Source organism: Danio rerio, chromosome 14 (assembly GCF_049306965.1).
Source record: "Danio rerio strain Tuebingen ecotype United States chromosome 14, GRCz12tu, whole genome shotgun sequence".
Classification (NCBI taxonomy): Eukaryota; Metazoa; Chordata; class Actinopteri; order Cypriniformes; family Danionidae; genus Danio; species Danio rerio.
The window spans coordinates 29,026,325-29,039,582 of record NC_133189.1 but is presented as its reverse complement, the minus strand read 5'-3'; the positions used below and the strand labels follow the sequence as shown (position 1 = coordinate 29,039,582).

General features: G+C 38.1%; 1 protein-coding gene across 2 annotated transcripts in view; it reads left to right on the top strand.

Moving 5' to 3' along the window:
• Window positions 1-3,869: 3,869 nt before the first annotated feature.
• The window catches only part of slit3 (slit homolog 3 (Drosophila)), a 272,541-nt gene continuing 263,152 nt past the window's right edge, over window positions 3,870-13,258 (top strand). The window contains exon 1 of one of the 2 annotated variants that reach the window (XM_073921711.1): window positions 3,870-4,500. In XM_073921711.1, coding sequence (XP_073777812.1) covers window positions 4,331-4,500 — 170 coding nt within the window. In that variant the 5' untranslated portion in view covers window positions 3,870-4,330. The remainder of the gene's footprint in view (window positions 4,501-13,258) is intronic. The other variant, NM_131736.3, reaches the window with a different exon arrangement.

The following is a 13,258-nucleotide window of genomic DNA, read 5'->3' as shown; positions in this document are numbered from 1 at the left end:
AGCTGTTTATAGGCTAATCCTGATAGAAGCACGAGGAGCGGAAGGGCACCAGATAGATCCCACCTCCCATCCATCTAGACCTCATCCCATTTTCTGAAAAAGATCAACCATATTAACCACTTCCACAGAATAAAACCTTTTTGATTGTAGCACTAAGCCCACCCAATTGTGCTCTTCCTGCCCCTTGAAAGAAAAGGGTTGAAAGATGTTGATTTTGGAGTTACTCTGATCACTTTCGTTCCTATCATTCCTGGTCCACACTGAGTGCATTACGTAGAAAGCACATTCCTTTAAAAATTTGACTGCCAGCCATGAGTAATCGAAAAGTAACAAGTAAAATAATCTGTAGGAATGTTTGTGTCCTACAGCTCGACATCAAATGTTGCAAATTCTGACATCAGAGCCGGGTCAAAGATCAACTTGGTTTAAAAAAAAAAAAGCACCTCAGGTTTGGCATAACCTTTAGCTTTGCTTTGCTTTAGCAGTTCCCATGGAATGTGAGCTTGTAGAATTACAAACAAATCATTCTACAAGGACTGTAGCAACATCTGGCCATAGTTTTTCCCATGTGTTTGTTTACTAAAACCGAAGGACAAGAATCAAAAAGAGTGTATACACAGCTAAAGCTCTTTTACCATTGTGTGGATTAGTGCACAACTTGATCCGAGCATTTCTGGCAGTCTGAAACTCATGGGGGCCCAGGCCCTGACAGCGTGTGTGTCCGTGGGACCTTAGGCTGTTGTTCCTGGCAGGCCCCTGTCACAACTCTCCACCTCCTGATACTCTCCCCTCTCCGCCTCCTGCTCCTGTTCATACAAGCTAGGACAATGTGCATGTAATTAGCAGTTCTGTGTGGCAGAAGCAGCTGAGGTCTTGCTGCCTCATGGGCATAAGCAGCACTGCTCTGGAGACTTGCACACAAGAAGCTTTGGGCTCTGGCTGAAGTGGCCACTGTGCAGACAGCAGGATGATACAGAGGGAGGCTGTCTTTCCAATTATCACCCAGCAGCAGTTCACAGAGGTGCCAGACAACAATGCAAACTGATGTCTGAGTGAAATAAGCAACTTCCCATCCATGTTCCGTTCGCCAGTCACTCGTGGGAAGGAATTAAGATCCATAATATGGGTTAACAGTTGTTGGCTGGGATACAAATGGGACATAAGTGGGAATCTATGAGGCATAAAGTAAATTTTGCTTTGGAATTAAATGTTTGACTGTTTTTCTCAGTTCTGTGTGAGCTAAAGGAGGGGGGATTTCCACCCAGAGAGATGAGAAATCCTTACATGCTCTTCTCGGTTACAAAGCTACAGAGCAGGACGACAATGTTAAATGCATACAAACTGACAAAGAAAGGGAATATATGGAGTGAGGGAAAATCTATATGAGACAGCCCTCTACCCCCTCCACCCAACTACGGCAAGCCGGGAAACGGATAGGCTGAGAGATTTACGTAATTGCTGAAAAGTTTGGATTTCTTTTCATGTTCAAGTGTTCCATTTAAAAGCAGTCTCATGTCTCATGGTATGCTAATGGCTATTTTCCTCAGACAGGTCTTTGGCTAGCCCTTTTCCTTTCCTGCCAGAAGTGCTGGTCTACACCATCCATGCCAAGATTTTCCATAATCTGGCCACTCACTTTCCATTGGGTGCAATACATAAAATGAAAAGGTCAGTTTAATGTCAACTGTCCAGCCTTAACTCACAAAACTCGTATCATTTTACAAATAAGATCCCTTGTTTTGACATTTATAGTGCGTATTTCATTGCTATGGGTAGTTCTATGAAAACGCAGGTCAATTCAATTTGATGACTAACCTTTTAACTTATTTAAACTTTTTGCAGCACTGCCAAGGCATGATTAAAACACAAGTCGCAAGCTATTTTCTCATTCACTTTGTCTTATTTGTAATGTCATGCGCTAAATTCTTAAACACATTTCAGCTGTGTATGTTTTGTTCCGAAAATGTCCAGCTTAAAAGCATCTTGTCTTTTGTCCAGACCTTTGCTCATGACCACAGAGAATTGCAGAGAAAATGACATAATACTCATCCTTAATGAAGACGTACATTTGAGCGCATAACGCTTCTGCTGCTGTATTGCCTGATCGTGCTCAAGAGTGCAACACGGCTATTTGAAGGTCACTTTATGGGTAAAAGTTTTTTACAAGTCCTGACCTTAGAGGAGCTGATGGACAGTTCAGATACACATGTAGACTATCGCTCTCCCTATATGCTCATTCTCCATAGTCTTCCACAGGTGGAACCTCTCTGGACATTCCTCACTTCTGACGTGAACAAGTGAATAGAATAAAGCAGTCTGTAAATCTGGCACATCACCTTTATTGACACAAATCACAGATTTATGGACTCATGGCCATGTGTGTGTGCATTAAAGGAAGTGTAAACCACATGTCTTGCAGCTTTACTTCACGCACGTACCTGTAGCCGTCAAGAATATGCTTAACACAACCCATTTTGCTTTCAGTACACTGTAAAACCCAACACTCAACTTTACTAAATGAAATGAATGTAGTTAACTAATCATTTGAAAAGAATTTTGAACTCAGTGTTGAAGGTAATGAGTTACAGTAATTAACTCCTCATTACTTTAACTTAAATGGAGTAAGTTTAAAAACGGTCCTCAAATGGTTTGAGTTGCCTTAACTTTTACTCAGTTGGATTGAGTTATATTCATTTATCAGGTTTTACTGTGCTTAAATTGCTTAGTTTACTCAAATCCATCCATCCATCCATCCATCCATTCATCCATCCATCCATCCATCCGTCCGTCCGTCCGTCCGTCCGTCCGTCCGTCCGTCTGTCTGTCTGTCTATCTATATATCTGTCTATCTATCTGTCTATCGGTCTGTGCATTTAATAATTTATTTTTTATATTTTTATTAATTCATTGATTTATTCATTTGTGATTTCCTGCTTATGATTTCTGTAAAATGCAGTACATTCTTTAGATCTGTATATATAAAGAAACATATCAGTAAAGAATGATAAAGCACAGCTGAACCTTATCCATAGTACGTTTTGTCTGTTTGATAAAAGCAGTTTCTCGTAGCGAGGAAGAATCTGATTTAGTAAGATGAAGTTTCTCACCAGACGGGGGCACTACGACTGCAAAATGGGGACCAAAAATCATAAAAAAGTGAAACTATCTCAGGAGTGACAGAACTCAAATCATATGTGCCAACAAGTATATTTCTGCGGTATTTTAATCATTGCGTGGTATAGTTAATTATACTGTGATTAAATCAAAAATCACCACAGAGTTTTAGTCAGTTCCAAATATATTTTGTAATATAACATTTGATGCCTATAGGCTATGAAGTGTTTACAATATAATATAAACTTATTATGTTTTAAAAATACATGCATACATTTTATTTTTATTCACACTTGCTTTTTAACAATACCACTTATCAGTTCAAATGTATTCAGTTTTTTATTAGCCTGTATTTTATTAATATTTTATTTACTTTTATTTAATTAATTATTTTACCAAATAAATACACCAGCCTTGAATTTATTTATTTATTTATTTAAATTCTATGTCAGTGCTATTTTCATGTATTGATTTATTGCGATTCATTCTCCTGCATTTGTCATTTTAGATCATAAGACGACAAATGTGTCTTTTGCAGTTCAGATGCGGCTTTATAATTCATAACTTCGTGTTGTTTCCTCCAAGCTAATGAGCATTTGATGTGAGGAGAGCTATTTGAAGCAGTCCCAACCAACTTCTCGAGTCGAGACCCCAAATATCCCTGAATGACATCACGCACGTTGGCCAGTAGGAGTGTGGAGCGCAGAGTTTGGGGGCTGGAAATCAAATAGGTACGAGCTCTGCTGAAGTTTCTCAATCACTATCAATGAGGATTTGCATGCTGGACCCAAAAAAAGCGGAATTGGTGAAGAATGAGAAGGAACCACTTTGGACAGTTTGAATGATTCTGGAGGCTTTTATGGACTCTTTTCTCTTAGCAGCGATGCGTGTTTCTAACTTTTGATGCGCATTTACAGTGGTGTGGACAAACATATGCAACTTCACGTTTGAATGGACAAAGCTTTTTACCGATGAAGTTTTTTAAAACTGGAACTACTTTATGCCGCTGTCGTAGTTCATCGTTAAGTTTTCCCAACTTGTCCTACCTGTAGTGTTATTTCGCGCGCGGAACTTTATTGGCTGTGAACAAGACACGGAGACTTTTTTGTTAGCCTTTGGAATTTTTGTTTTATAAATAGTCCGCAACACTTTTGTTTTATAGCATTTTGAATATTTCTAGTATCGTTATTGGGCTGCTATCAGCCTCAGAGGATATATGATGCGGTGGGTAAAGTATTGGGGGACAGTGGCTGTGCTCTGCGGGCTGCTGAGCTGTGCTGTGAATGGATGCCCGCATAAGTGCAGTTGTTCGGGCTCTCATGTGGATTGTCAGGGTCAAGCCTTCAAGACGGTGCCTAGGGGAATCCCGAGGAATGCCGAGAGACTGTAAGTACGCCTATTATCGCGTTATTCGAATACCGATAATAGAATGACAGCGGCTTTTATGACTATGACACCGTCGCGATTTCATGTTCTGTACGAGCGGGAGATGCGGTACAAGTTATTGGCGTACTTAAGATCAGGGAACACATTCACTACACTTTTTTTTTTAAAACCAAAACAGCTGATTTCTGATTATTGATGGTGGTTATGTTTAGGTATGGGACAGGGTTAAGGGGTCTAGAATGCAGCATATACTTTAATGATAGACTAATAGGCTATGTGTTAATTAATATAATAAACAGCCAAAATTATATTACCATGCATGGTACGTATAAATGCGCTATGTGTTCACTGATGTTTTTTGCAAGTATTTTTTACTTGTAGAGCCCATGTTACACACATTTAGAACTTTGATTAAACACTGAATTTTGTATTTGTTTTCAAGCAGTTATTTTGTTGCTAATTAAACCTAATTTTTCTTACTGGATACCAATATTCAATGAATGTTTTTCAAAAAAGTAAAAGCAATTAGTTTGTATACAAAAGTGTTTCAAAAATCCCCAGCAGCTGTTCAAAATGGAATACTAAATCATGAATACATTTTCTTGCAATTTTACTTTGAAATGTACAATCCATTATTTAATCAAAAAGGGGCTCTGGGTTTCCCATGGGTCACTGACATGTTTACATATACTGAATTTATATGAGAGAGATTAGTTTTAATAATACATCAATAACGGGCTCTTTAAAAGACAATATTTCTCACTTGCTCAAACTGGAATTAAGTAGCACTTTAGTCAAGTAAATTTAGGTCACACATGCTACCATTGGGGGCAAATAAATGTGCAAAAAAGTTGATTGATGTTATATTTGCTTTATCTATCTGCTGGTATTCGTTGTTTGAGTCAAACACAGTTCACATTTTGTTTTGAAATATTTATTATTATCATTATCAGTATGGGATGTATTCGATGTCATGTTTTGGATATGCATCAACTTAAGTACTGTTTTGTTTATACCAACAATAATTACATCCATCTTATGAGTTGCCTAACTTATAAAGAGTTCCCACTCCGCTTTATGCATTAGTCTGATTGTTTGATGAGTTAGTCAAGTAAAATCACATTTCATTTATTAGATTCTGACTGTTATGAGAGAACATTTAGATATGAACTGCTCCTCATGTGTCCACATCTGAATGTTGAACAGCGCTGCAGCTGATTCTTTCATCCAGTATAATGAGTTTACACAAACATTAACATGATTAATGGCCATATGGTGTGAGTGTGTGTATGTACCTTGGCTGTATTAGTTGGAGAAACACAAGTCCGTTGAGGGGCGCAATGCAGCTGAAGACTGACTTTCTTATGTGTTTAGATTACTCCTAACCACTGGTGAATTTCACTGTGAAAATAGCCTTCATTTTCTCATTTCCACCTGCGGCACTTCTGTCGTGATAAACCGTGACAGTTCTTTAAATATCACAACCATCTGTTACAATACAATGCTTTTAGCCTGAATTTGATAGGAAAAGCATTCAGTGGCCCGATATTTGCTTGAACCTTCCGTCCTTTAACCCCTAAAGGGCTTTTCAGTGGAATTTTTCATGTGGAGAGAAAAATAAATAAGGGTCACGACCCTCAGTATATTGGATTTGTTTTAAAATATAACATGTCAGGTTGAGTCTTGAGTCTTAAACTAGAGACAGATGAAAGTTTTTGGCTTCTGGTTAATGGCAAAACAACAAAACCATGAAAAGCCTCTAAAGGTTAGCACCGAGCTACGGCATCTGTAACATAGCAGACTGCTGAAAGTCTGGGACGACCCGTCGCCATGTCTCCTGGGTACGATTAACACGCCACCGGGTTTCCCAGAGCACCCCGGAGTGTTGATTTAACTGTAATGACTGCACCTCTGCCCTAAGCAAGGCCTAGTTACCCACAATTCCAGAGATCAGGCACATTTCCCTCTAATAAATGTGCATTTATTTGAAAGGCTTTTCTTTCTTTGACAGCTCCTATGATTTTGCGCTCATTAGTAGCTGTCGCAACTATAATATCCCCTTTCAGTCATTCACACACATGTCTCTCTTTCATATCCCTTGCTCTAATTTGCACCAGTTACACACACACTTTGCAGCATTTAATAGCAAATTTGCTCCGCTGAAGACTCTGTAGCGCACTGGCCCTTTTGCAGTTAACACTTCAGGAAGTTGGCATAGCTTGTTTGGTTGTCTGGATCAGGAGAGTAAATGTCACAATGAAGTTTGGTGTGAATCCACCAACTCCAACTGTTGATTGCATATCCGTTTATCAGCATTTGCTTATGCTGCTTGTCAGATTTTCCTTTTACCACAGCGAGTCAGTCAGCGGGATACTATAAGTGTGTGTGTTTGTTGTGTTGGTGTTGGAGCGAGTCAGGAGGTGGGTTTGTGGTCTCCGGTGCCCTGCTGACCTCAGTGGGCATATGAGGAGCATATGTGAAGCCTCTCGCTCAGTGAGCGTTCACACACTGCAGCCTGCCAGACAGCTGCTGGCACTGCTTGTGGGCAAAGTCTTCGGGGAGAGATTCGCCACCCAGCCTTAACAAAAAAAAAAAAAGTGTTTCATGTACGGAAAAATATTTAATGTGCCTCATTTCAGGCAGTACATCAAAGCTTAGTGCTGTCTTTGGTGAGTTTGGGATCCAGCAGACCTCTCGTCACCAAAGTCTCTGAGAGGTCACTCTAAATGTCCGGGACCCAGATTTCTGTGAATCTTCCAAGCTTGTGTCATACTTTTAATGGAGGGCTGCAATTGATAATGTGCACGCCTCCGGGCCGTTTCAGGTTTACGAGAGCTCTTGTTTTGTGGGCTTTGTCACCAAAGCAACACATCAAGGGCTTCGTTATTCTCATCAGCACATCTTGTTGGTTATAGCAGAGTGTAGCTTCATTTGACAGTGTTTATCAAAAGCTAACAAATATGAATAAAACCTTGTGTGGTTTTATGATTTCGTTTCCGTGATGTAAGTATCACAAACTCAAACAACGGGTTGTGGTTAGCAACCAGTAAACAAAAGAATCAAACCAGAATTTCTGAAGGATTTGATCAAGATTTTACAAGGCCTTTGATACACAGAAAGACTCAAATGTGACTCAAAGGTCCAGTTTATTGTCAGAATTAGAATGTGCTTGGATCGATTAGATCACAAAGACATTTGCTTTTACACATAGTATCTCTTTTGTCCACTTTAGTTATTTTTTTATGGGTCGGTAGGGCTGGGCAATTTGGCCTAAAATTAAAATCTTATATTATTTAAACATTTTTACTCGATTATGATTAATAAACAATTATTTTATAATTTTTTTATTTATAAATAAATATGCTCAAATATTACAGGTGGTATTTTTTGGAATTAAGGTGAATGAATACTTTCTGAATGAAGGTTGCCTTACTTGATTTTAAAATAATTGCAGCAAAGACACTCTATCTACTATCTATGATTATTTATTGAACATCAATGCTGAACAACTGAAATTAAAGCACACATTTTCTAAAAACAATTCACTTTTATTTTAATAAAAAGTAAAAAAATTAATAACTTGCACTTTTGAAAAAAAAAAAAAAAAACTACTGTAGAGAAAGTAATCGAAAAAATTTACCTGGAAAATTTTGATTGATTATAGGTTCTTCTGAATGTGGATTTTGATTACTTTTCGATTAATTACCCAACCCTATGGCTCGGTGTATGTATGTGCTTTTTACAATCCTTCAGGCTAATATTATGAAATATGCTTACATATGAGCAACACGGAAGTAGTAGGAAGTGTAAAAAACAATACTTAGAGCTTTAAGCTATTGATAGCCCCAAAACTATGCTGAACACAGTTGATTGCGTTTTGCAAAACAATTTGGGTTGTGTTTCCCAAACAATGACATAACTTGTGACTGAATTACCTTAGTATGATGCATCATTTGGGAAAAGATGTTGTGACAAATGTTTCCCATAACCAAAGTTGCTTTGTCGCAGATCCTTGTTTAAACCACCTTAGTTATGACATAAAATGTCCATAATGATTTCATCATGAGCCAAATGGCATTCAAAATGGCATAAATGTTTTCAAAGAGCACTGCGAAGGGAACGCAATTATCAATCTGAAGATCGCTTAAACTGAAATGTAAAAATACTTGAAAAGCAAATAAAGAGAGATGATTTTAATGTTTAAATCATTCCAAGTTTAAACATTGGAACATGTTAAAGGAATAAGGCATAGAGGGTTGACTAGGAACAGAACAAAACCAACAACTATTCTTTTAATCACAGCTCTAGGGGTAGTTGCAAGCGTACAAGTTTGCGATGCCATTCGTGAATGTTCGTAGGAACGATGTATTTGGGAAACACCAATTCAACGAACTATGTTTGTAATGATGCAACTTGCGACCTTAGTTGACTAACGATGGTTTTTGGAAGTGCAGGCGAGTGCACTACAACATGTTTCATAATGTTTAAGTTAGGTCAGTAGGACAGAAAAGGTAGTCTTTTGTCTTTGTTTGAATACTTTCGATCACCTCAGCCACACTTTATAAAGCGGTCTGGTCAAATGTGTTTAAACTGCCTTTTGAAGTCGTGTAGACTGGGCAAATTCAAAATGTTTTAGACTCTGTTCACACTTGTATTTAGCTTTCCCCAAGTGATCAGACCAAACATCTTAATACCAGGTTTAAACAGGGCTAAAGTTGGGGAGTAAAATTATAGCAGTTTCACTTTTTATGTTATGAGTTTTTCAGAAGCAAGAAAATTTTTGTCACAAAACAAAAGAAAATAGTAATACATATTGACAAAATGCTACAGAATATCTATTTTGCTAATGTGCAAAACGAGGCAGTAATCAAATACACCCTCTTAAACTGTTAAATCTAAAGGATTCATGTAAATGTTTAAAATTTATTAACTAATTCACTTCATTGTACACACTATTTGTGCTGTGGAATAGCTGGTTCATTACATATACTGTGCTTTACTTTATTAGGTCACAGCTGCCATAAACTAACAGAATTAATTACCAAATTACTTTGTTTTCATGTTTCTGTAATAGCTAATCCACCAGTTTGTGTAAGGTCTTTAGTCACATTAGTATTTCTAAAGCTAAAATATAATTATTGTTAAAATCACACTTTCAGATACCCCAAAACAGTTATTTATCTGCAGCCCTTCAAGCTTAAGAAAGACTATGAATGTGTTAAAATTCAAGAGTTAAAATGCAAAATAAATTTGACATCACACTCCTGTTTAAAATGGTGAAAAGTCAGGAACTCTCTGAAAAGTAAGGAGTCCATATTAAAGTACTTCACGATGCTGAATGGCCTTTCTCTTTATTATGACAGGTGGTCTAATAAATTTGTCAAGCATTGCACATGTATATAAATTATATTATTTTCTGGTTCCATTGGTTGTATTTAGTTTCAGATCATACCATAAGACGCTTTAATGCTTCTAGACATATTATCTCACATATGAATTAAAAGCTTAAATGGATTCAGTGTGGTCTGCTACCTTTTATTTATGGCCTACCTTTTCAAACATTCTGATTGGATAAAATGTAACTACTTTAGCTTGGGAAGTAATGACTGCAAAATAAACACTCCTCTGCCTAACGTCAGTCTCGGTACCAGACAAAACAACTCGTTTGAAAAATTTATACAGGAAACATAGTGGAAATAGAGCGCCTCAAAGCCAAATAAATAAACCCACGGTGGCCTGGTACAGAGGCTGTTGTTCAATATGGTCAGTCGGGACGCTCATTTTAACTGATGTTCCTGGTTATGACGTCTGTGGAAAGAGGGTGAGAGAGGGTACCGTTGGTTACCCCTGGAGTCCAAAATGAGACTTGTGTTATTGATGAGCCTTTTGTAGCCTGGCTGTCATATTGACTTTCACACAGACATGTTGAAGATGCCCTTGTCACCTCTCAGCCAAGCGTTACTCTAGTAATTTAAGAAGTCATATACTGTGCAAGAACACAGAGCCATCTGCACATTTAGCTGTCAGGGTTGGAAAATAAACCATCTTGGGGGCAAGCGATAAAAAAGAAAAGAAATATGAAATAATTCATTTTTGTCCGCTCTGCTTAGTGTGAAGTGAGAGTCCTTCAGCGAAAAATGCATCCAGACATGGCAATAATGAAAATATTTACTAAATGAAACACTCCCTGAGATGAAAACTGCCATTGCTCATAAACACTGTAGAGGAACTCAAAGATTCACTGGTTTGTTCATTTTTCTGTCTCCAGTGGAATAAGTTGCCCTCTTTTCCAATGTAATTCAAATACAACCCCAAATCCAATCCATTTAAACCAGTAGACTTTCCATTTTTATCACGATCACAAATGCCATTTACCAAAGACAATAAACAATCATCACTAGGTAATCAAGGATAAAAGATTACATTTTTGTGGTTGTGGCTTTGCCGGTAAAAACGTGCGTATGGAACCCTGTGATGGTTTCAGGGTATATGGAAATGTTATGAGCTTTTGAGGTGGTAATAATGTGTCGAGAGGTACACCTCAGGAATTCTGGAACAGGTCTGCATGTGTCCAGTGGAGATGTGTGGTAGCCACATGGCTGTTGGCTGCATGGCTCATGGGAGATGAAAGAACAGCAATAAACCCCCCCTCCCCATACACATTTGATCCCGTGCAAGTGCAAACCAACAAGCGTTACGGTGGAGAACTTCCAGAGAAATCGGGAAAAGGAAAGTGCTTTGTTATGCGAGAGTGAGGAGGATGCAATGAAGCATCCATCCGTTTGAAATGCACAAAATAATTGCATCCTGTTCACATTAAAGTTATTAAAGTATCCCTATCTGCATCTAGTGTTTAACATCTGCCTTATAATTTTCACTGGCATACGGATGCCTCGGCGAATTACCTCAGTGAAGAAGAAATGATAATTAATACAGTCATTTAATGAAGAGATAATAGGTGGTAGAAATTACAGTGTTCTGTCGCTGACAGTTATGACAGGGGTTCATTTAAATGCAAGGCACAAGCGTAATCTCATGTTGTTTTTTATCTGTGCGCATCTCAGAGGCGTGCAGTTGTAATTAATCAATAGACATGAGAAACATAATTTGGTCTTATTGATGCATCGTCTATCTGTTCTGATAATAACTTGTGCATACATGCGGAGAATATTAATGTGTTGGGATTGTGAAGTTGAACACAAGTAATGAAAAACAGCCATCAAAGGCGTCCAAACCAGAGGTCCGAAAGGAAGAACTCATTTAAGATTCCCAACAATGATGAGAAGCTTTCAGGAGGAAATGGAGCATACCTATCAGCTTTTGAGGACTAGAGTAGCGTGGCTTTGAGGAAAATAACAGAAGATTACGACAGGAAACGCATTGAGAGGCAGGGTATCGTATGGGAACAGAAAAAGCAACTCTTTTGTTTTCATGCACATGTTTTACGCTCGTCTTTGAGGTCTTGGGGTACCTCAGGCGCCTGCTGTGTTGCAATTGTTGCTACAGTCAAAATATACTCTGGCCAAAATTGCGAAGATTCTTCTCTTTTTGTGCCATTCTGAGAAGCACATTTTACCAGACAAGTCTGCCGGCTCATGTCTAGGACAAGCTGGATTGAGTGGCGTAACTGCGTGCGTGGGTGGGGTGGACCCCCGAGGGGGGGCATTGTTAGTTTGGAACACCTGCCGTTTGAATGGGCACCTTATCTCCTCAACAAGTTAAAACAAACAATAGCCAGTAGGGGGCTGCTATATCTGTGAACTCCACCTTGTGAGTGTAACCGGAGGTTTGATTGAGTTTCTAGAGGAAGAGGGACTTAGTTAGCTCCCCAGGCTGTTAACACATACTGTAAAAAAAGGACACAGTGAGGATTGAAGTGAAGGATAGAGTGAGGAGGAAATGTGCGGTGTTATTAGTGGGATTACATTGCAAGCAGGTGAGAGGATACGAGATGAGAAAAGTGCAGAAGGGAGAGCTACTGGGAGATTAGGGAAAGAGAGTGACATAGAGGGACTGGGAGGATAGGGATTTTTGTCAGCACTATATATATTGGATTGTTGAGAAGTGAAGTGTGATGCATTATGATTGCTGAGTGTAATACTGGAGAAATGTTATTTGCTTTATTTAAAAAGGGTGTTGTAAAGTTTTTCAAATGTGTTAGACACTATAACTAGTCCATTGATTATTATGTTTAGTCTTCTCAGTTATAATTAAATGTAATTCAGTTAATTAAAATAACAATAATACTAGCTATTTGAAAAGAAAATACTTAAGGGCATTAAACACTTCACGTGAACTACTGTTCAAATATTTGTGACTGGCAATATACACAAATATTTATGAAAAAGGCATTGTTTACAATATACAGTTGAAGTCAGAATTATTAGCCCCCGCGAATTATTAGCCCCCCTGTTTACCCCCCCCCCCCCCCAATTTCTGTTTAACAGATAGAAGATTTTTTCAACACATTTTTAAACATAATAGTTTTAATAACTGATTTATTTTATATTTGCCATGATGACAGAAAATAATATTTGACTAGATATTTTTCAAGATACTTTTATACAGCTTAAAGTGACATTTAAAGGCTTAACTAGGTTAACTAGGTTAACTAGGCAGGTTAGGGTAATTAGGCAAGTTATTGTATAACAGTAATTTGTTCTGTAGATTCTCGAGAAAAACTATAGCTTAAAGGGGCTAATAATTTTGTCCCTAAAATGGTGTTTAAAAATTAAAAACTGCTTTTTATTCTAGCCGA